The sequence below is a fragment of the Chiloscyllium punctatum genome, chromosome 36 (assembly GCF_047496795.1).
Source record: "Chiloscyllium punctatum isolate Juve2018m chromosome 36, sChiPun1.3, whole genome shotgun sequence".
NCBI classification, from domain to species: domain Eukaryota; kingdom Metazoa; phylum Chordata; class Chondrichthyes; order Orectolobiformes; family Hemiscylliidae; genus Chiloscyllium; species Chiloscyllium punctatum.
In genome coordinates, this window is record NC_092774.1 from 56,005,230 (window position 1) to 56,028,292 (window position 23,063).

Consider the following 23,063-nt stretch of genomic DNA (forward strand, 5'->3'; position numbering starts at 1 on the left):
AAACTGGAAACAATGATCTGTGTTTATATTGCAGTCGGATGTAGAAAATCATCCCAGCGATCTTCACGTTATTATAGTTTACTGAGGCCATAACATCATTGCGTGGCAGTTTGATGTGACTAAAACCTGGATGGAAATCTCTAGATTATGTTGTAAAAAAATCGGTATAATGTTATTCACACCCCGCGGTCACCAACTGAACGAAGCGGCTGTGTGTTTTAATCCCGTGATGAACAGTTTGTGTTCGACTTCGCACATTGCGGGGAGCTGAGCATTGACCCAAACAATGGGCACACCATCTCCCCGACAGTGTTCACAAATCAAACTGACAGCAAAGATTCACACGTGATCGAAAGTTTCCGCAAGTAACTTTCGATACAACGTACTCCTTTCTTCATCTGAAATGTTAGACGTTGATCGTAGTGAGCCTGACGTGATTCGAACACGCAACCTTCTGATCTGGAGTCAGACGCGCTACCGTTGCGCCACAAGCTCACGGATGGCCCACGGGCGCTCTATTCATGCTTAAGGGAAGTGATCGCACTACAATGATTTTACGTTCATGTCTGTTCTGTTTCCCCCCCTTCTCCTTCTGTCTCTCGAAACAATTTCCAACTCTCTCTCAATAAAAAGCTGAAAGAACTGCGGATGCTGTATATCAGGAACAAAAAACAGGAGTTGCCGGTGACCCTTCCACAGAACAGATGGTGATTGGGAAAATGTCGGTTTATGTTTAGGAGATATTGTGGGAGGAAGGCGGAGATCAGGACAGAGCCCAAAGCGAAGGAAGAACTGTTGGACAGAAAAAGGAGTTGATAACGATCTGCGTGAGGCGGGGTGGGGGGGGGGGGTGAATAACTGTTAATGGACACTGTTCGTGGTTAAGTAGTGTGGAATGACAGACTATGTGATAACAGGGCTTGGCGTGTGCGGCAGGGACGAGGATACCATGGAGTTCAGGCCTTAGAATTATTGAATTCGATATTGGGACCGGAGGGATGTATGGTCCCCAAGTGTAATATTCGGTGCTCTTCGTTCTGCCGGTGCTGAGCTTCGCTGGAACACAACAGCAAACCTGAGACAGAGATGTTGGACAGGGAACAGGGTGGGGTGTGGAATTGGCAGGCAACTGGAAGCTCAGGGTCTTTTTTTGCAGGCAGAACGTGGATGTTCTGTGCAGCAGTCACCCAGTTTACGGTTCGTTTTCCCCAATGTAGATGAGGCCACATTGTGAGCAGCAAATGCAGTAGACTGGGTTGTGGGTAGTGCAGGTAAAGTGCCACTTCAACTGGAAGGTAAGTTTGGGCCCTTGGATAGCGAGGAGGGAATAGGTAAATGGGCTGGTGTCACACATTCGGCACTTGCAGGGGAAAGTGCAACTCAACCTGTAAGTTTACTTTGAGAAAATCCTGGACTTGAACTCCCAAGTCTCTTTGCATTTCGGATTTCTGCATTTTCTCCCCATAATCTTCTGTTCCAACAGTGACTATCTATGTCAGGGCAGCACCAGTGATTTCCTGACATATGGATTGTATTTGGGGATATCAAGGAACGTCAGGAACTGTGAGTATCTCAGGAGCAATCGTTATTCCTGGGGGAGGCAGAGAGGAATGTGGTGTGATCCTGTAAACTCCAGAACTTTGATAACTTCATGAGTCAGCAATAACTCTTTCTGGACCAAGAAACGAAAGGGCCAATGAGAAACTGCTACAAGGGAGTTAACAAATAACATACATTAACTATCGCTGGGCAGGAGGAGGCAAAACAATGAGCTGTTCCTTTGGACAGATGAGATTATGGTGTTTAATAACTGTGTGACAGAAGGACAATTAATTCTGCCTGTAGAAGGAACGCCTTGGCGTAAAGGGGTTAATTGCAGGACAGGCTGTTTCAAACAGGTGGAAAACCCTCAAGGATAAGAAGGCAAGCTACAGACCTGAGGTCTCCAGAAGTGTGGGGAGGTGGTGTCAAAATCTAAAGCCCAGCACACTCACGCAGCATTACTCTGTTTCTGGGCTCTCAGCAGCTGGATTATGTATCAGTTTAAAGTAGGTCCCATATCTCTGACAACATCGGTACACAAGGCAGTGAAGAGAGGTTTCAGAACACTGGCCTTCATCAGTTAGGGAATTGAGTACAGATGTTGGCAAGTTATGTTGGCATGGAAACACACCCTTCGGTCCAACTTGTCCATGCTGACCTGATATCCTAAATTAATCTCGTCCCATTTGACAACACCTGACCCATATACTCTGGCAGCTCATTTCATATATGTACCACCCTCTGCATGAAGAAGTTGTCCCTTTTTATATATTTCGCCTCTTACCCTAAACCTATGCCCTCGAGTTCTGGACTACCCCAGCCCAGGGAAAAGACCTTGTCTATTACCCTGTCCATGCCCCTCATGATTTTGTAACCTCAATTAGATCACTCCACTGCCTCCGATGCTCCAGTGAAAACAGCCCCATCCTATTCAGCCTATCCCTGTAGCTCAAATCCTCCAACCCCCAGCAACATTTCTGTAAATCGTTTCTCACAGAGAAGTCAACGTTTCAGTCCTGAAGAAGGGTTAATACCCAAAACGCTGACTACTCCACACACTGGTGCTGCCTGGCTTGCTGGCTCCCAACCTCCTGCTTGCCTACCTCGGGTTGCAACATGTAGTGGCTCAGTGGTTACACCTGCAGCCTCACAGTGCCAGAGAACCAGGTTTGATTCCAGCCTTGGGTGGTTGTCTGTGAGGAGTTTGCACATTCTCCCAGTGTCTGCGTGGGTTTTCTCTGGATGATCCAGTTTTCTTCCATAAACCAAAGATGTGCAGGTCATGTGGATGGGCTATGCTTAATTGCCCATAGAGTTAGGTACATTAGTCAGAGGGAAATGGGTCTGGATGGGTTACTCTTCGGAGGGTCGATGTGGACTTGTTGGGATGAATGGCCTGTTTCCACACTGTAGCTAATCTCATCTGCACTACTTTTGTCTCTAACTAATGGCAGAGTAGACTCGTCTGGCCAATTGGCCTAACATCTGCTCTGATGGTCTTGCAGTCTTAGGTTTCTCTGGATCATTTCATTGGCAATGTGCAGTCCCTGGCTCAATGAGCAGCAGTGTCCACTGAAAGCAAAGCTCATAGGATCGTAGAACTCCTACAATGTGGAAACAGGTCCTCCAGCCCAACACATCTGCACTGATCTTCCGAAGACTAACCAACTCAGATCCATTTTCCTACCCTTCATAAATTGCACACAGACCCCCAAGGGTGGAATTATTCCTGAGTTCCTGGTGCCATGAGGCAGCAGTGCTAACCCTGAGCTACCATGGGGTTGGGTTTGTGGGGTGTGGGGGGGGGGCAATTGCAGTCCAGCAGAAAACAATAACAGCCCACCTACTCTCCCACTGCACCCACTGTCAGAACTGGCAGGAGGTTCAGTCCTTTGGGGTGACTGAAGGCAGCGTTACCGGTGGGATCTGATTGCTGGGAGCGATGGTGCCCCCGCTGGTGCTTCCGCAAGTTGCAGGAAAACATGAACCTCTTCCCACACTCGGGCCAGCTGAAGGGTCTCTCCCCAGTGTGGACACACTGGTGCTTCAGCAGGGTGGAGGAATTGCTGAAGGCCTTCCCGCACTCAGGGCAGCAGAATGGCCTCCCCCTCCCCCACCCGTGTGGACCAGCTGGTACTTCAGCAATGTGGAGGAGCGGGTAAAGCACTTCCCACACTCGGGCAGGAGAACGTCTTCTCCCCGGTGTGAACGGACTGGTACCTCAGCAAGGCTGAGGAATTGCTGAAGGCCTTCCAGCACTTCGGGCAACTGAACGACATCTCCCCCATGTGGACCAACCAATGGTAGATTCACTTAGATATAACTGCGTCAATTTACATATTAAGATACCCTTTGAACGTGCCCACATCCCTTTGAAATGTAATCTCGTCCATTTAAACCTCTTTATTTGCAGAAATACCCGTTAAAATGTCCACGTCCGTTTAAAATGCAGATTGCCCCCTTTAGATATGACGCCGTTCCGTTATATGTCGGGATATCTGTTTAAGTTGAGCCGTGAGCTTTCCCAATGTAGACAGGGCTCCTCGAAACGTGGCAGTGTCCCCCCTGCAGCTGCAGAGCGAGACAGGAGAGTTTGTTTTTGTGAATGAGCAGTTGTAGCGCGAGGTGCCTGTTACTTGGTGACGGTGAGGCTCCCCGGCCCCGCCCATCCCCCTGAGCTGACGTCACGCGGGGGTGAAGGCGGTTGGGAGGAGAAGTCGCTCGAGCGGGGAAGGGGCGGCCGTTAGGAGAATGGCGCCGTGCGGCCCGGGGCAGACACCCGTCACTGGGCACCGCCGCCTTCCTGGTGCAGCTGCTGTGTCACGGCCACACCGCCCGGCTGTACAGCAGGTAGGAGCCGGTGACCATTCTGGAGGCGGATGGGGTTAAGGGCCTGTTTGGGAACCCGTCGGCCGCCTGGGTGGTGGAGTTCTACTGGTCGTGGGGCGGCCCCTGTGTCAACTCTGGGGCCACCTGGAAGGTACTGGGCCCGGGAGGTGAAAGGTGAGGCAGGTTGGGGGGGGGGGACGGAGGGGAAGGAATGTGGGGCCTGACCTGTCATAGTCACATTTTACACTCACTTTACATCTGATTTTACTGTGGCTTGTGCTGTTTACCCCCTCACTGTTTGTTTAATCCTTGTGCTGTTTACTCTTTGCTGTTACTTGTGCAATTGCTGAGGGTAGTGGGTAAGTTCTATTGAAGGAGATTATGCACCAGCATGTATATGTTCCTCAGTCATTGAAGGGGCAGGACCTGTTGAGAATGGTTGGTCAAGTGTGTGGTGTACTAAACCTTGTTAATATGGATATAGTTATGATTTGGAGATGCCAGTGTTGGACTGGGGTGTACAAAGTTAAAAATCACACAACACCAGTTTATAGTCCAACAGGTTTAATCACCTGATGAAGGAGTGTCGCTCTGAAAGCTAGTGTGCTTCCAATTAAACCTGTTGGACTATAAACTGGTGTTGTGTGATTTTTAACTGGGTATAGTTTGTTATTTGGTAAAATATACTTTTTATTATTTAGAGTCATAGAGATGTACAGCACGGAAACAGGCCCATTCGGTCCAACATGTCCATGCCAACCAGATATCCTAAATTAATCTTGTCGCATTTGTCAGTACTTGGCTCATATCCCTCTAAACCTTTCCTATTCATATACCCATCCAGATGCCTTTTAAATGCTGTAATTATACCGGCTTCCACTACTTCCTCTGGCAGCTCATTCCATACATGCACCACCCTCTGCATGGAAATGTTGCCCCTTAGGTACCTTTTATATCTTTCTGCTCTTACCCTAAACCTATGCCCTCTAGTTGTGAATCTCACCCCAACACTGCGAAAAAGACATAAAAACATTGAGCAGCCACACAAATGCAAAAGCAATAAAATATCAAGCCACATGGGGAAAATAATTATGGCTCTACCCTTTTTGTTCTCCGATAGACATTTAAGATCTGTCAATAACACCAGGATCGCCACAGAGCATATTGTGTAAACTCCTCAATGTCAACAAGCAGGGCACCAGTGTCACCAAAACATTGGGCATGTTCCTCATTGTCGGCAGAAAAGGGGCAAAACCTACTTTTGTTGGACAAATAAGGAGCACTGGAGGACCAGAAGGAGACTTGTCCTCCTGCCATTCAGAGCTCCCCTATTGGTGAATGCGGACGTTGGGCCATGAGGTTCTGAAGCTCCTGCTCCTCCTCTCTCTCAATGAAGATTGAGCTTCACCTCAGACTGCAACTTCCTTCCTCTGTCCAACATCTGTGAGTACGGCACTCTTTTCTCACCCCCTTTTCCATTTACGTTTCATTCTAGGGAACAATTGTTGACTTGGAGCAACTGAAAGGAATAGGAGTGAATCCAGCGATGGGACAGACTTGGAAAAGTTAGTCTAGGCCTTTGTCTCAATTGGCAAAATAGATAGGCAGGAGATTGGAAGAACGCAGCAAGCCAGACAGTATCAGGAGGTGGAGAAGTCGAGGTATCTGGTGCACCCCTTGTTCAGGACTGGGGGTGGGTATAGGGAGAGCTGTGGAACAAGGGTGTGCTGGGTGCAGGGTGATGAAGTGGGGACAGGTAGAGGGTACGACCTGGTTGGTGAATGGGAGGAAGGAATCTAGTTGGTGTCAGGGAGGAGTTAGAAAGGAGGGGGAGGGCCTGGGAAGGGAGTTTGTGATGGAAAGGGGGGTTATTTGAAACTGAACAACTCAGTGTTGAGTTCTCCGGGCTGTGGACTGCTCGGACGGAAGATGAGGTTTTGTTTCTCCAATTTGTGGTTTGGTTTGTTGTGGTAATGGAGGAAGCCAAAGATGGTTATGTCAGAAAGGGAGTGGGAAAGGGCTTTAAAATGGGTTGAGACTGGGAAGTCCACTTGGCCTTTTATGGATGTTTATGGGGAAGGCAAGAAAATGGTTATAAGACTAGTATAGGACCGAGTTACAGAGCCATACAGCACAAGCACAGAAACAGACCCTTCAGTCCAACTAGTCCATACTGACTGTGTTCTCAAACTAAACCAGTCCCACCTGCCAGTGTTTGGCCCATATCCCTCCAAACCTTTCCTATTCATGAACTTATCCAAATGTCTTTTAAACGTTGTTACTGTACCTGCATCCACCACTTCTTCTAGACATTCAGTCCACACGTGAACCACTCTGTCTAAAAAAATTGTGCCCATCGACCTTTTTTTTGAAAATCTCTTTCTCCTCTCTCACCGTCAAAAATTTGTTCCCTAATCTTGAAACCCCCACCCTAGGGGAAGGACACCCACTGTTCTCCTCATCTCTCCCCTTGTGATTTTATAAACCTCGATAAGGTTACCTCTCCACTTCCTATGGTCCAGTGAAAAAGTCCCAGCATATCTGCCCAGATGAAGGTAGATCCATATCCAGTCATGATCTGTTCAATGCTAGTCCCAATTCTCAGTGTCCAGGACAGCAACAGACCACACAAGACGTAGGAGCAGAAATTAGGCCATTCAGCCCATCAGGTTTGCTCATTCCATTCAATCGTGGCTGCTCAGTTTCTCAATCCCGTTCTTCCGCTTTCAGTAAAGTGAAAACAGAGGGAGAGAGTGTGGGATGGAGGTTTTCAGCTTCCAGGGAATAAGAGAGGAAATAGTTCACTATAAATTAGAATTTATGGGATCGACTGATGAGCCAAAGAGAGTCAATTGGAGTTTAATTTAGAGAAATCAGAGGTTTACATTTTGGTCAAGCAATTCATGCAGGACTGACACAGTTAAGGGAAGTGTTGCAGAATAGAGAGACCTTGGAGTGCAGGTTCATAGTTCCTTGAAAGTGGAGTCTCAGGTGGACACAATAGTGAAGAAGGCGTTTAGTTTGCTTTCCTTGATTGCTCAGAGCATTGAGTTCAGGAGTTGGGAGGTCATGTTATAGTGTGTTACCTAACTGCTTCATTGTTTTTAGTGAATATAGCCCACACCTCCCGCTGCTGCCATAACGTGGTTTGTTTGGAAGCACTAGCTTTCAGAGTGATTAGATTTATTTTAGATTTTATTACTTAGTGTGGAACAGGACCTTCAGCCCAACAAGTCCACACCGACCCTCCCAGCAATCCACCCAGACCCATTCCCCTACATTTACCCTTGCACCTAACACTACGGGCAATTTAGCATGGTCAGTTCACCTAACCTGCACATCTTTGGACAGTGGGAGGAAACCGGAGCACTCGGAGGAAACCCACACAGACACGGGGAGAATGTGCAAAACACACATTGACAGTTGCCCGAGGCGGGAATTGAATCTGGGTCTCTTCACTGTGAGACAGCAGTGCTGCCGAGTGCTGCTCCTTAATCAGGTGGTTGTGGAGAATAAGATCATGATTAGACTAAAGGAGTCCAGTGTTATGGAGATGTGATACATTAAACAATTTAAATTAAATCTTCCAACTTTTAGAATTGGGTTCTGTTCTTTGGTATGTTAATCCCAGAACCTGTTTCAAGTAACTTTCTCAAGAACGTAATTTAAATGCAGAGCTTTTCTATCAAAAATGTCAGGCTGACTTGACATTGGGACCCAGACAGAATTCACACCTATTGAAGGGTAGGCTGGGACTTTTTTCACTGGAGCACAGGAGGTTGAAAGGTGAAGGTGTCGGGTGCCTCATTAACAAGTTTGCAGATGACACTCAGATTGATGGACGATCAGATAGTGAAGGGGACTGTCAGACGATACAGCAGAATATAGATTGGAGAGTTGGGAAGAGGAGGAGGTTTGGGGGGGAGGGGGTACTTGATTGAGGCCTATAAAACCATGAGGGTTGTAAATAGGGGTGGATAGGAAGAATTTTTTTCCCCCAGAGGGGAAGACTTAATTACTAGGGGTCACGAGTTCAAAGTAAGAGGGGAAAGGTTTGAGGGAGATATACGTGGAAAATTCTTCACACAGAGGGTGGTGGGCGCCTCGAATGCATCGCCAGCGGAGGCAGTAGGGGTGGGATCGATAGCGTCATTTAAGATGTATCTAGACAGATACATGAATGGGCAGGGAGCAGAGGGATACAGATCCTTAGAAAATAGGCAGCAGGTTTACTTAGAGTATCTCGATCAGCATAGCCTTGGAGGGCTGAAGGGCCTGTTCCTGTGCTGTAAGGTGAGAGGAGAAAGATTTAAAAACACATGAGGAACACCTTTTTTTTGAGTGGTTTGTGTGTGGAATGAATGTCCAGAGGAAATGGTGGATGCAGGTTGAGTAACAACGTTTAAAAGACATTTGGATAAGTACATGAATAGGAAAGGTTCAGAGGAATATGGGCCAAACACAGGCAGGTGGGACTAGTTTAGTTTGTGAATATAGTCAGCATGGGCTAGTTGGGTTGAAGGGTCTGTTTCTGTGCTGTATGACTCAATAACTGTTCTGTACTGGTCTTAAAATCATTTTACTTGCCTTCCCCCAGAAACATCCACTTCTTTGTTGTTCTAAAATCAGATGAACTCAGCCTTGAATATATTCAATGATCCCCTAACTGCAGGGTGACTTCTGAACTCAATTCCTCTCACTAATACACCTCTTGCCTTGCTGATTACTTGCTGTATCTGTCTGACAACTGGCGGTGACTGGTGTGGAAGGATGCTGAGGCCACTTTTTACATCCACACATCATTCCTGATACAGGGCTCATGCCTGAAACGTCGATTCTCCTGCTCCTTGGATGCTGTCTGACCTCCTGTGTTTTTCCAGTGCCACACTTTTCAACTCTGATCTCCAGGATCTGCAGTCCTCACTTTCTCCACATCCCAATATATCACCATTTAAACAACACACCTCCTTTCGGCAGTTACTTTTTCATAACCGAGACTATAACTTCACACTGTGGGACTGCGTTTGCCAATTGAGACACAGACCTGGACCAACGTTTCCCGACTCTGTCCCCTCCCTGGATTCACTTGCTTTCTTTTCATTTGCTGCAAGTCAACAATTTAACCCTAGAATGAAAAAAATGAAACGGAAAAGAGGGTGAGAAAAGAGAGTGCTGTACTCTCAGATGGTGGATAGAGGAAGGAAGTTGCAGTCTGAGGTCAAGCTTGATCTTCATTCGGAGAGGAGGAGGAGGAGGAGGAGCAGCAGCAGCTTCAGAAGCTCATGGTCCACCTTCTGCATTCAGAAAATAGTGAGGGCTCTGATTGGCAGGAGGATCAGGCTCCTTGTCTGACTTCTTATTGGTCCATTTGAAGAAGGGTTCACGCTGTTTCTGCAGACAGCGAAGAGCATGTTCGGCTTTTGCTGAACCAGCATAGAGTAATAGAGATGTATGGCATGGAAACCGACCCTTCGGTCCAACTTTTCCATGCTGACCAGATATCCCAACCCAATCTAGTCCCACCCCTCAACACCGGGCCCATATCCCTCCAAACCTTTCCTATTCATATACCCATCCAAATGCCTCTTAAATGTTGCAATTGTACCAGCCTTCACCACTTCATCTGGCAGCTCGTTCCATACACGTACCACCTCTGTGTGAAAACCTTGCCCCATAGGTCTATTTTATGTCTTTCCCCTCTCATCCTATATCTATGCCCTCTCGTTCTGGACTCCCAACCCAAGGGAAAAGACTTTGTCTATTTATCTTATCCATGCCCCTCATAATTTTGTAAACCTCTATAATGTCACCCCTCAGCCTCTGACACTCCAGGGAAAACAGCCCAGCCTGTTCAGCCTCTCCCTCTACTGCAAATCCTCTAACCCTGGCAACATCCTTGTAAATTTTTCTGAATGCTTTCAAGTTTCACAACAGGTTTCCAATAGAAAGGAGACCAGAATTGCACGCAATATTCCAACAGTGGCCTAACCAATGACCTGTACAGCTGCCACATGACCTCCCAACTCCTGTACTCAATATTCTGACCAATAAAAGAAAGCATACCAAATGCCGCCTTCACTATCTTATCTACCTGTGACTCCACTTCCAAGGAGCTATGAACCTGCACTCCAAGGTGTCTTTGTTCAGCAACACTCCCTAGGACCTTATCATTATGTGTATAAGATCCTGCTAAGATTTGCTTTCCCAAAACACAGCACCTCCTATTTTTTTTAATTAAACTGCATTTGCCACTTCTCTGCTCATTGGCCCATCTGGTCAAGATCCTGTTGTAATCTGAGGTAACCCCCTTCGCTGTCCACTACACCTCCAATTTTGGTGTCATTTGCAAACCTACTAACTGTACCTCTTATACTCGCATCCAAATCATTTATGTAAATGACAAAAAGTAGAGGACCCAGCACCGATCCTTCTGGCACTCCACTGGTCACAGTGGAGATCCTCCAGTCTGAAAAACAATCCTCCACCACCACCCTCTGTCTTCTACCTTTTCAGCCAGTTCTGTATCCAAATGGCTAGTTCTCCCTGTATTCCGTGAGATCTAACCTTGCTAATTAGTCTCCCATGTGGAACCTTGTTGAACGCCTTACTGAAGTCCGTATAGATCACATCTACTGCTCTGCCTTCCTCAAAAAACTCAATCAAGTTTGTGAGACATGATTTCCCACGCACAAAGCCACATTAACTATCCCTAATCAGTCCTTACCGTTTCAAATACATGTCCATCCTGTCCCTCAGGATTCCCTCCAACAATGTGCCCACCATCGACATCAGGCTCACTGGTCTATAGTTCCCTGGCTTGTCCTTACCACCCTTCTTAAACAGTGGCACTACGTTAGCCAACCTCCAGTCTTCTGGCACCTCACCTGACATGCGCACTATGCTGTATGGAGATGCTGTTCCTGACGGATTTAAAGTGTCCAATTGCCACGATTTCTCCCTTCGTCACTTGGCATAACCGCGCACGCTCCTCGTTATTTTTGATGTTCATCTTCCCTATAACCCTCATTTTATAAATCTCAAATGAGGTCACCCCTCAACCTCCTGTGCTCCAGTGAAAAGAGTCTCAGCCTCTCCTTATAACTCAAACCCTCCAGTCTTGGTAATATCCTGGTAAATCTTTACTGAACCCTCTGTAATAGTATTCTTCCTATTACAGGGCCACCAGAAGCGTTCTCAATACTCTACAAGTGGCCTCACCAACATCCTGTACAACTTCAACGTGATGTCCTAGCTCCTTTATTCAATGGGGTGTGAACAAATGGTAAGTGTGCTGAATGCCTTCTGAAGCACCCTTCCAACCAGTGCTGCAACTTTCAATGAAGTATGTACCTGAACCCCCCCCACCCCCATATCCCTCTGTACAAGCCCTACCCTTCCTTATTTTAGGAAAATGCAACCCCTCACTTTTATCTATACCCCTTTCATACACACACCCCCTCTCCACGCCCCCCCCCCCCCCCCCCCACCCCCACCAACACACTTACCCTCTCTCAGGCTTCTCCTCCATCACACATGCACTCTCTCTCATACACACACACATATAACGATGGGGTGAATTTGAATTTGCAGATATATTCAATTTTGCAGAAGAAGCGCACAACATGCAGGTAGTCAATCCATGTAATATTTTATAAATTCCTAGTTTGGAAAAAGAACCAGTCTGATTTAAGATTGTGATACTGACACACCTTTCATGCATTGTCTGGGCTGAGATGTCACCAGTTTCAAAAAAAAACCTTAAATGATCTCTAGAATATGACTTAATAGTAGCTCTGGGATGTACGCATTAATGAACTAAAACCTGCAACCCATTCTAAAAGATGAAAGACTTAACAGCAATGTACATTTGATAAATATATCAAATCAGTTGCATGACACTGTGACCTTTTAGTGTAAACTGTGTCTTCTGATCCTGCACCACATCTACCCGATGAAGTAGTGATTCCAAATTAACCTGTTGAATTATAACCCAGTGTTGTGATTTTTAAACTTTGTCCAACTTAGTCCAACACCAGCACCTCCACCACCTCGTTTCTAGTGAACACATCCCACACCTCGCCGTCCTCCAATAATCTGCCGATAAAACGATGCAGTGCCTGCACTCCTGAAAAATTTACAATTTCTAACAATATTAGCTAGTAATTCACTGCTTCATCTGATACACGACATTGGAAACTCAATGCAGGAGGCTGCAAGAAATGAGCAGCTTTAAAACAAAAACCGCTTGGAGCGCAAAGCTTTCGATGAGAGCCTGAGCCTGGCAGTATGTTCAAGTAACCTTTATTGTGACCCAAGTTTGTTACAGCTTCAGATCCCCACCAGCAAAAAGGCAGAGAAAGAGTAGTTGATTTTGTTTTTAAACAGCTCAAGATCAAAGCGCATACACTCCTGCCCCATCCCACCTGCCATCTCACTTCCTTAACTATTGGTCAGTACAGAGTTGTCCCTTTGTAATTGGAGGAGAAAGTGAGGACTGCAGATGCTGGAGATCAGAGCTGAAAATGTGTTGCTGGAAAAGCGCAGCAGGAATCCTTTGGAATTGGATCCTTGGTACAACCATAACCCATAGGAAATACTGCCTCACTCAGCAATTTGAACCCATATCATGTCTCCAAGTAAGCTTCTCTCCGTGCATTTGCCTGTTCTGGGGCAGTGTAGAGTCAACCACACTGCTGCGTGTCTGGAGTCACACGTAGGCCAGACTGGGTAAAGGATGCAGTTGGGATGACTGAGTGATTCTTTTTCCCCCAATGGCAGTTTCCTTCACTAAAAAGGATGTTAGTGAATCGGATAGGGGTTTTCTCCCACCACCACACCTCCCTCCATCCCCTGAAAATGGTTTCAACGATAGATTCCGAACTCCAGATTTCTGACCATATTCCAATTCCGCCATCTGCCACAGTGGGATTCAAACCCGGGAGTCCCCTAAACTGGGTTGACAGTCCAGTTGATTATGGCACTGAGCCGTCGCTCCTTCAATCCCCCTGCAGTGGCAAGTGAACTCGCTGGTGCTTCCGCAGGTGGGAGGACTGGGTAAAGCCCTTCCCGCACTCTGGGCAGCTGAAGGGCCTCTTCCCCCGTGTGGACCTGCTGGTGGGGCCAGCAGAGGGGATGAAGTGCTGAAGGTCTTCCTGCACCTGAGGTAGGAGAATGGCCTCTCCCTGGTGTGACTGCGCCAATGAGTCTCCAGGGCAGATGGGACACGGAAGCCTTTCCCATAAGACCATAAGACATAGGAGGAAGTAAGGCCATTCGGCCCATCAAGTCCACTCCGCCATTCAATCATGGCTGATGCGCATTTCAGCTCCACTTGCCAGCGTTCTCCCCGTAGCCCTTAATTCCTCTAGACAACAAGAACCTATCAATCTCGGCCTTGAAGACATTTAGCGTCCTGGTTTCCACTGCACTCCGTGGCAATGAATTCCACAGGCCTACCACTCTCTGGCTGAAGAAATGTCTCCGCATTTCCGTTCTGAAATGACCCCCTCTAATTCTAAGGCTGTGTCCACGGGTCCTAGTCTCCTCGCCTAACAGAAACAATTTTCTAGCATCCAACTTTTCAAAGCCGTGTATTATTTTGTACGTCTCTATTAGATCTCCCCTTAATCTTCTAAACTCCAACGAATACAATCCCAGTATCCTCAGCCGTTCCTCATATGCTAGACCTGTCATTCCAGGGATCATCCGTGTGAATCTCCGCTGGACACGTTCCAGTGCCAGAATGTCCTTCCTGAGGTGTGGGGACCAAAACTGGACACAGTACTCCAAATGGGGCCTAACCAGAGCTTTATAAAGTCTTAGTAGTACATCTCTGCTTTTATATTCCAACCCTCTTGAGATAAGAGACAGCATTGCATTCGCTTTCTTAATCACAGACTCAACCTGCATGTTTACCTTTCGAGAATCCTCGACTAGCACTCCCAGATCCCTTTGTGCTTTGGCTTTATTAAGTTTCTCACCATTTCCCGCAGTCGACATACTTCCATCTTTTCTCCACGGGGTGGGATTCCTCTGGTTTTTCCATGGCTGAAGCTTCTGCTGCACACGAACACGTATAGAGCCCCTCCACGCCGTGAATTCCTCTGTCCAGGCCGTATAACTGTTTCAGGCTCCACACACAGTGCACTGCAACAGTAGGGTCTTCATTTAGTCCCACTGATGCTGAAAACAGTCAGACTAGAACCAAAAAGCTTTGCTACTTTTCACAGAATCATAGCCCAAAATCCTTGCTGTCCCAATGGATTGAGTGACAGTCAGACGTCAAAGTGAGGACTGCAGACATTGGAGAGTCAGTGTTGAAATGTGCAACGCTGAAAAAACACAGCAGGTCAGGCAGCATCCGAGGAGCAGGAGAGTCGACATTTCAGTCCTCAGCCCTTCATCTGTTAATCTTGAAACTTCTGTCTTCAGATCTTCAAATACTCTGTAAAAAGAGATTACAAAAGTCAACACTTTCAGACCAGGGTAGAAAAGAAAAGACAAAGTAAGAACAGAAAAGAGATCTACTCCACCTCCTTTATCCTTCCATCCCTCCTCAGCCGAGTAATTAAGACACATATCTGAGTTTTCAGAGTCTGCTCCCTCCCTGAATTCACTCCAGTTGCATCAAGTGAACAGACATCGCCCCACCCTTCCCCCTCTCTCTCCCTCCCAGGATGAAGAGTTGCCCAGAGGGATCAACCTTCACTCCGAAATTCACAGGGCCATTGTGACGCCAACAAGGGGTGGGCAAGAGGGGGAAGGAGCAAGAGGCGGGGCAAGGCCAGCAGCAAGCCCTCGCAACATGCCTGCTTTGCCTTGCACAGTTTGCAAAAGTCCGTTCCTCTTCAGAGAATCCCCACAGTATGGAAGCAGGCCACTCGGCCCAAAAACTCCACACCGACCAAACCAATGTCCAGTAAACCGCAACCTGACCTCCTAACTCCTGTACTCAATACTCTGACCAATAAAGGAAAGCTTTTCCAAATGCTTCCTATTGACCTGTGACTGCATTTTCAAGGAGCTATGAACCTGCACTCCAAGATCTCTTTGTTCAGCAACACTCCCTGCGACCTTACCATTAAGTGTATAAGTCCTGCTAAGATTTGCTTTCCCAAAATGCAGCACCTCACATTTATCTAAATTAAACTCCATTTGCCACTTCTCAGCCCATTGGCCCATCTGATCAAGATCCCATTGTAATCTGAGGTAACCTCCTTCGCTGTCCACTACATCTCCAATTTTGGTGTCATCAGCAAACTTCCTAACTATACCACTTATGCTCACATCCAAATCATTTATATAAATGACAAAAAGTAGTGGGCCCATTATCTATTGTAAAAGTGGAATTTTCAAAATATTACATGTATTGACTGCCTGCAGATTGTGCAGTCTTTGAGCAAAGTAGAATGTATTTGCAAACGTCATGCTGCAAATACAAACTCACCCCCGTGGATGATCTATCTCATGTGTGCATGAGATGGAGAAAAAGTCTATTTCTGTGCTCTATGCCTATTTGATAAAAGATGCTTTATTTCTGTTGGTGTAAATGTTATTGTAAATCATAGCTGGGTACTAATAGATGTAAGGGTGACAGAATTCCTCAAGTAGGGCACTGTAAGATTCCTGGGAGACCCCTGTTTCTGGTTTACTTCTTTAAGGGCTGAGAACAGATCAACATCTTAGTCTGTGGGAACAGGGCGATCAACAGAGGACAGAGAAATCAGGGCCTGAAACCCAAGCTGACACTCGACCACCCTGTGATCAGTGCTTTGATTAGCAGTGCCAACCCTCTACCTTTAACTTTACCTTGCTTCCTATTTAACTAATGTCTCTATGTTCAGGATCTAATCCTTGTCATTCTGAAGCCATGCCACTGTAAGGAGTCTCGGATCATAATCTCTTCAATGTGTGCAGTCAATTTTGTTACAATGCAGCACACATTCAGACACACAATTTTTAGTTTTAATTTTTGTGATCTTTAGAATCTAGTTTTGATTGCTGGTATATTTACTCTCCTTGTCCCTTTCTATTGTTCTCTGATGTTCATTTTCCACATCATTACATTACTCACCGGCCTTGATTTGGATTGGCCATGCTAAATTGCCCACAGTGTCCAGGGATGTGTGGGTTAGGTGGGTAGAATTCCGTAGATTGACTACTCTCTGGGAAAAGCAGTTCTTCCTCATCACTGTCCTAAACCTACTCCCCCTCACCTTGAGGCCTTGTCTCATTCACTAGCAGAAATGATTGGATAGGGTATGGCTTCATCCCCACAGTGCAATGAATTCAGGCATGAGCCCTTCTTCATGAATGATGTGTGGATGGACAAAGGGGCCTCCGGTCCTTCTACACCAGTCACTGCCAGTTATCAGACAGGTGCAGCAAGCAATCAGCAAGGCAAGTGATATATTAGAAGTGGGGATGTCCTCCTGCAGTTAGGGGGTCATTGAATATATGCAAGGCTGAGTTCATCTGATTTTTGAACATCAAAGTGTAGATTTTTATGTTGTGTACATGAGGTGGCTTTGTTTGAGTGGTTTGTGTGTTGGATGCAAGTATAGTAACAACGTTTAAAGTGGAAAGCAAGAAAATGATTTTCAGACCACAACAGACCAGTTATAGTCAGACAGCACAGAAACTGACCCTTCAGTCGAAGTATTCCGTGCTATGTTCTCAACCTAAACTAGTGCCACTTGCTGGTGTTTGCCCCATATCCCTCCGCACCTTCCCTATTCATGTACTTATCTTTTAAAGGTTGCATCTATACGTGCATCGACGACTTCCTCTGGACATTCATTCCATACATGAACCACTTTCTGTTTATGAAAACCTTTTCCTGATTCTGTCTACTCCGTGGATTAATTTCCTTTTCCGTTCGGTTGCTGCAAGTCAAAAATTGAAGCCCAGCATGAAAAAAAATGAAAAAGGAGTTGATAAAGAGAGTGGCGTACCGACGGAGTAAGGAGGTTGCAGCCTGGAGCAAACTCGATCTTCATCCAGGGAGAGCAGCAGCAGCTTCCGAAGCTAGTGTTCCAACTTCTGCATTCAGACAACAGGAAGGCTCTGATTGGCAGGAGGACAGTCCGCTTCTGGTCCTCCAGGGCTTCTGAGTGGCCCACCAAAAGGAAGTCGTGAAGCGTGTGTTGCGTGCAGCGAGGAGCATGCGCATTATGCTCTCTGGCGATGCTCATGTCACTGATGGTATTTGGACATTTTAGAATTTAAGTAAAAAAGGGCAGATTCACCATTTTCCCCCCTGTGATATTTACCTTTCCTGCACCACCCATGATTTTATAAATCGAAATAAAGTAACCTGTCAACCTGTGGTCGTCAACCTGTACAACCACAACATGATGTCCCAACTCCTACACTGAACGGTGCGAACAATGAAGGCAAGTGTGCTGAACGTCACTTTCACCACCCTGTCTCCCAATTATGCAACTTTCAAAGAACTATGTACCCGGTTTGGCGTTGCCGGTGTTGGACTGGGGTGTGCAAAGTTAAAATTCACACAATACCAGGTGATACTCCAACAGGCTCAGTTGCAAGCATTAGCTTTCGGAGTGCTGCTCCTTCATCAGGTGGTTCTATCTGATGATCCTGTTCCACAAACATCCCAAGCAGCGCTCCGAATGCTCGTGCTTCCAAATAAACCAGTTGGACTATAACCTGGTGTTGTGTGATTTTTAACTTTATCTACCCCAGTCCAGGAGCTGAAATTGGCTTGTCGCAAAGATGTTACTACAGTTGTTATGGGGGATTTTAACATGCAGGTAGACTGGGAGAATCAGGATGGTATCGGGCCTCAAGAAAGAGACTTTGTGGAGTGCCTCAGAGATGGATTTTTAGTGCAGCTGGTGCTGGAGCCGACCACGGATAAGGCGATTCTGGATCTGGTATTGTGTAACGAACCAGAATTGGTCAGTGACCTCGAAGTGAAGGAGCCATTGGGAAGTAGTGACCATAATACAATAAGCTTCAATCTGCAATTTGAGAGGGAGTGGGTACAATCTGAAGTGACAATATTTCAGTTGAATAAAGAGAAATATGGAGCTATGAGGGAGCAACTGGCCAAAGTTCAATGGTTTAATACCTTAACAGGGAAGACCGTGGAGGAACAATGGCAGATATTTCTGTGTATAATGCAGAAGATGCAGGATCAGTTCATTCCTAAAAGGAAGAAAGATCCCAGGAGGAGACATGGGCGGCCGTGGCTGACAAGGGAAGTAAAGAAACATATAAGGTTAAAAGAGAAAAAGTATAACTTAGCGAAGATAAGCGGGAAAACGGAGGACTGGGAAGCTTTTAAAGAACAACAGAGGATTAGTAAGAAGGAAATACGCAGAGAAAAAATGAGGTACGAAGGTAAACTGGCCAAGAATATAAAGGAGGATAGTAAAAGCTTTTTTAGGTATGTCCAAGGCAAAAAAATGGTTAGGACAAAAATTGGGCCCTTGAAGACAGAAGCAGGGGAATATATTACTGGGAACGAAGAAATGGCAGAGGAATTAAATGGGTACTTCAGATCTGTGTTCACTGGGGAAGACACAAGCAATCTCCCTGAGGTAACAGTGGCTGAAGGACCTGAACTTAAGGGAATTTCTATTTGCCAGGATTTGGTGTTGGAGAGACTGTTAGGTCTGAAGGTTGATAAGTCTCCGGGACCTGATGGCCTGCATCCCAGGGTACTGAAGGAGGTGGCTCGGGAAATCGTGGATGCGCTGGTGATTATTTTCCAGAGTTCAATAGAATCGGGGTTGGTTCCTGAGGATTGGAGGGCGGCTAATGTTGTGCCACTTTTTAAGAAGGGTGGGCGGGAGAAAGCAGGAAATTATAGACCAGTTAGTCTGACCTCAGTGGTGGGAAAGATGCTGGAGTCTATTATAAAGGATGAAATTACGACACATCTGGATAATAGTAACAGGATAGGACAGAGTCAGCATGGATTTATGAAGGGGAAATCATGCTTGACTAATCTTCTTGAATTTTTTGAGGATGTAACTCGGAAGATGGACGAGGGAGATCCAGTGGATGTAGTGTACCTGGACTTTCAGAAAGCTTTTGATAAAGTCCCACACAAGAGGTTAGTGAGTAAAATTAGGGCGCACGGGATTGGGGGCAAAGTACTAGATTGGATAGAGAATTGGTTGGCTAACAGGAAACAAAGGGTAGTGATTAACGGCTCCATTTCGAAATGGCAGGCAGTGACCAGTGGGGTACCGCAGGGATCCGTGCTGGGACCGCAGCTTTTTACAATATATGTAAATGATATAGAAGATGGTATCAGCAATAACATTAGCAAATTTGCTGATGACACAAAGCTAGGTGGTAGGGTGAAATGTGATGAGGATGTTAGGGGATTACAGGGTGACCTGGACAAGTTAGGTGAGTGGGCAGATGCATGGCAGATGCAGTTTAATGTGGATAAATGTCTGGTTATCCACTTTGGTGGCAAGAACAGGAAGGCAGATTACTACCTCAATGGTATCAAATTAGGTAAAGGGGCTGTTCAGAGAGATCTGGGTGTTCTTGTCCACCAGTCAATGAAGGCAAGCATGCAGGTACAGCAGGTCGTGAAGAAGGCTAATAGCATGCTGGCCTTCATAACAAGAGGGATTGAGTATAGAAGCAAAGAGGTGCTTCTGCAGCTGTACAGGGCCCTGGTGAGACCACACCTGGAGTACTGTGTACAGTTCTGGTCTCCAAATTTGAGGAAAGACATTCTGGCTATTGAGGGAGTGCAGCGTAGGTTCACGAGGTCAATTCCTGGAATGGCAGGATTGCCTTACACGGAAAGACTGAAGCGACTGGGCTTGTATACCCTTGAGTTTAGAAGACTGAGAGGGGATCTGATTGAAACGTATAGGCTTATGAAAGGACTGGACACTCTGGCAGGAGGGAACATATTTCCGTTGATGGGGGAGTGCCGAACCAGAGGACACAACTTAAAAATACGGGGTAGACCATTTAGGACAGAGATGAGGAGAAACTACTTCACACAGAGAGTGGTGGCTGTGTGGAATGCTCTGCCCCAGAGGGCAGTGGAGGCCCAGTCTCTGGATTCTTTTAAGAAAGAATTGGATAGAGCTCTTAAAGATAGTGGAGTCAAGGGGTATGGAGATAAGGCTGGAACAGGATACTAATTAGGAATGATCAGCCATGATCATATTGAATGGCGGTGCAGGCTCGAAGGGCAGAATGGCCTACTCCTGCATCTATTGTCTATTGTCTATTGTCTAACACCGGCAGCTCCACATCGTTTCCAGTGGACACAGCCCACACCTCCCAGTGCTGCCCGGAAACTGTATAATGACAATGGGATGATGCAGTACCTGCACTCCTGAAACATTTACAATTTCTAACAATACTGGCTACTCAGTGACTGCTGGAACCAATACACAACATTGGAAACATCGTCCAGGAAGCTGTCAGAAATGAGCACAGCAGGTCAGGCAGCATCCAAGGACCTGGAAAATCAACCTTGCCCGAAATGTCGATTTTCCTGCTCCTCGGACGCTGCCTGACCTGCTGTGCTTTACCAGCACCACTCTCATCTTGATTCTGATCTCCAGCATCAGCAGTTCTCACTTTGACTTGTAAGAAATGAACAGTTTTAAAACAAAAACCTGTTGCAGTTCAAAGCTCTCAATGAGAGTCTGAGCTCGGTGTGAAGTTCAGGTAATCTTTATTATGACCCAACTTTGTTACAGCTTCAGAATCTCCCAGCAGAAAGGCATAGAAAAAGTAGCATTTTTTTAAAAACAGCTCAAGGTCAAAGTGCACACATCCCCTGCAACTCCTCACTTTCTTCATTATTGGTCACCACCAAGTTGTCCCTTTGTAATTGTTTCCTTGGTACAGCCTTAACCCGGGGGAAGTATTGCCTCACTCAGCAATTTCAACCCGTATCCTGTATCCAAGTTAGTTGGATGGGCAGTGTAGAGTCAACCACACTGCTGTGGGTCTGGAGTCACGTGTAGGCCAGACCGGGTAAAGGATGCAGCTGGGACGACTGAGTGAATCTTCTCCCACAATGACAGTTTCCTTCCCTAAAAAAAGAACGGAGTGAATCAGATGGAAGTTTTCTTCCACCCCCATCCCACCAAAAATAGTTTCATTGTTAGATTCTGAACTCCAGATTTATGACCAAATTCTGATTGCACCATCTGTCATGGTGGGAATCGAACCCAGGATCCCCGGAAATGGGTTGTTAGTCCAGTTGATAATGGCACTCGGCTGTCATTCCTTCAATCCCCCTGCGAAGACACGTGAACCTGCTGGTGGCTCCGCAGGTGGGAGGAGCGGGTGAAGGCCTTCCCGCAATCGGTGCAGCTGAAGGGCCTCTCCCCTGTGTGGATCCGCCGGTGCCTCAGCAGGTCAGAGGAATTGCTGAAGGCCTTCCCGCACTCGTGGCATGGGAATGGCCTCTCCCCCGTGTGGAGCTGCCGGTGCCTCAGCAGGCTAGTGTAATTCCTGAAGGCCTTCCCGCACTCGGTGCAGCTGAAGGGCCTCTCCCCGGTGTGGACACGCTGGTGGCTCCGCAGGTGGGAGGAGCAAGTGAAGCCCTTCCCGCACTGAGAGCAGGTGAACGGCCTCTCTCCCGTGTGGACCCGCTGGTGCCTCAGCATGTGGTAGGAGCAGATGAAGCCCTTCCCACACTGAGAGCAGGTGAACGGCCTCTCCCCCGTGTGGACTCGCTGGTGCCTCACCAAGTGGGAGGAATTGCTGAAGGCCTTCCCGCACTCAGGGCAGCTGAAGGGCCTCTCCCCCGTGTGGACACGCTGGTGGATCTGGAGGTTAGTGGAATCGCTGAAGCCCTTCCCGCAGACAGGGCAGGGGAACGGCCACTCCCCAGTGTGGCTGAGCCGATGAATCTCCAGGGCAGATGGGAAACGGAAGCCTTTTCCGCAGTCGCCACATTTCCATGGTTTCTCCTCGGGGCGGGATTCCTCGGGTTTCTCCATGGCCGAAGCTTCAGCTGCACACTAACATGTGCGGAGGCTCTCCCCACCGTGAATTCCTCTTCCCAGACCGTATAACTGCTTCAGGCTACACACTCAGTGCACTGCAATGGTAGGGTCTCTCATCCAGTCCCACTGATGCTGAAAACGTACTGAGACAGGAACCAAAAAACTTTGCTCCTTCTCATAGAATCATACTTGAAAATTGTTGTGGTCCCGATGGACTGAGTGACTGTCAGACATTGACGTCAAAGTGAGGACTGCAGACGCTGGTGAGTGAGATTCGAAAAGTGTGGCGCTGGAAAAGTACAGCAGGTCAAGCAGCATCTGAGGAGCAGGAGAGAGTTTCAGGCATAAGCCCTTCATCTGTTCATTTTGAAACTTCCGTCATCAGATCTTCAAATACTCTGTAAAAAGAGATTACAAAAGCCATCACTGTCAGTGCAGGGTAGAAATTCTGAACGAGGAATTCTACTTTCTGTGGAATATTCTTTTCTTTTGTTATTCCACAAAATTGAAAGCACAATCCCACTCTCTTCCCCCCCCCACCCCACCTGTTCTCACTCCGCTCTAACTAATTCCCCTGAAGGTGCTGATTCTTACAGGGGCAGAAAAGCAAAAACGTCAAGACTGACATCTCTCTGCATTTTGGATAACTCCACAACACTGGGATACAGTTGACAGTGAGCAGGTCTGATTCTGGGAAGCAAATACAAGTGTGTCAATTCA

General features: G+C 46.9%; 1 protein-coding gene, 1 long non-coding RNA gene and 1 other non-coding gene across 4 annotated transcripts in view; 1 reads left to right on the plus strand and 2 right to left on the minus strand.

The window, feature by feature from the left end:
• Positions 1-423: 423 nt before the first annotated feature.
• On the minus strand, positions 424-495 carry trnaw-cca (transfer RNA tryptophan (anticodon CCA)). The gene has a single exon. It is a non-coding gene; the product is annotated as a tRNA-Trp (tRNA).
• Positions 496-4,258: 3,763 nt separating this feature from the next.
• LOC140460518 (uncharacterized) lies at positions 4,259-18,408 on the plus strand. The gene is made up of 3 exons (XR_011954148.1): positions 4,259-4,545; positions 11,549-11,653; positions 17,128-18,408. It is a non-coding gene; the product is annotated as an uncharacterized lncRNA (long non-coding RNA).
• A 2,643-nt stretch (positions 18,409-21,051) lies between these two features.
• LOC140460514 (uncharacterized) overlaps positions 21,052-23,063 on the minus strand; it is a 44,684-nt gene continuing 42,672 nt past the window's right edge. For both annotated transcript variants that reach the window (XM_072555097.1, XM_072555098.1), the window contains exon 2: positions 21,052-22,741. In XM_072555097.1, the coding sequence (XP_072411198.1) occupies positions 21,621-22,337 (717 nt within the window). In that variant the 5' untranslated portion in view covers positions 22,338-22,741 and the 3' untranslated portion in view covers positions 21,052-21,620. The remainder of the gene's footprint in view (positions 22,742-23,063) is intronic.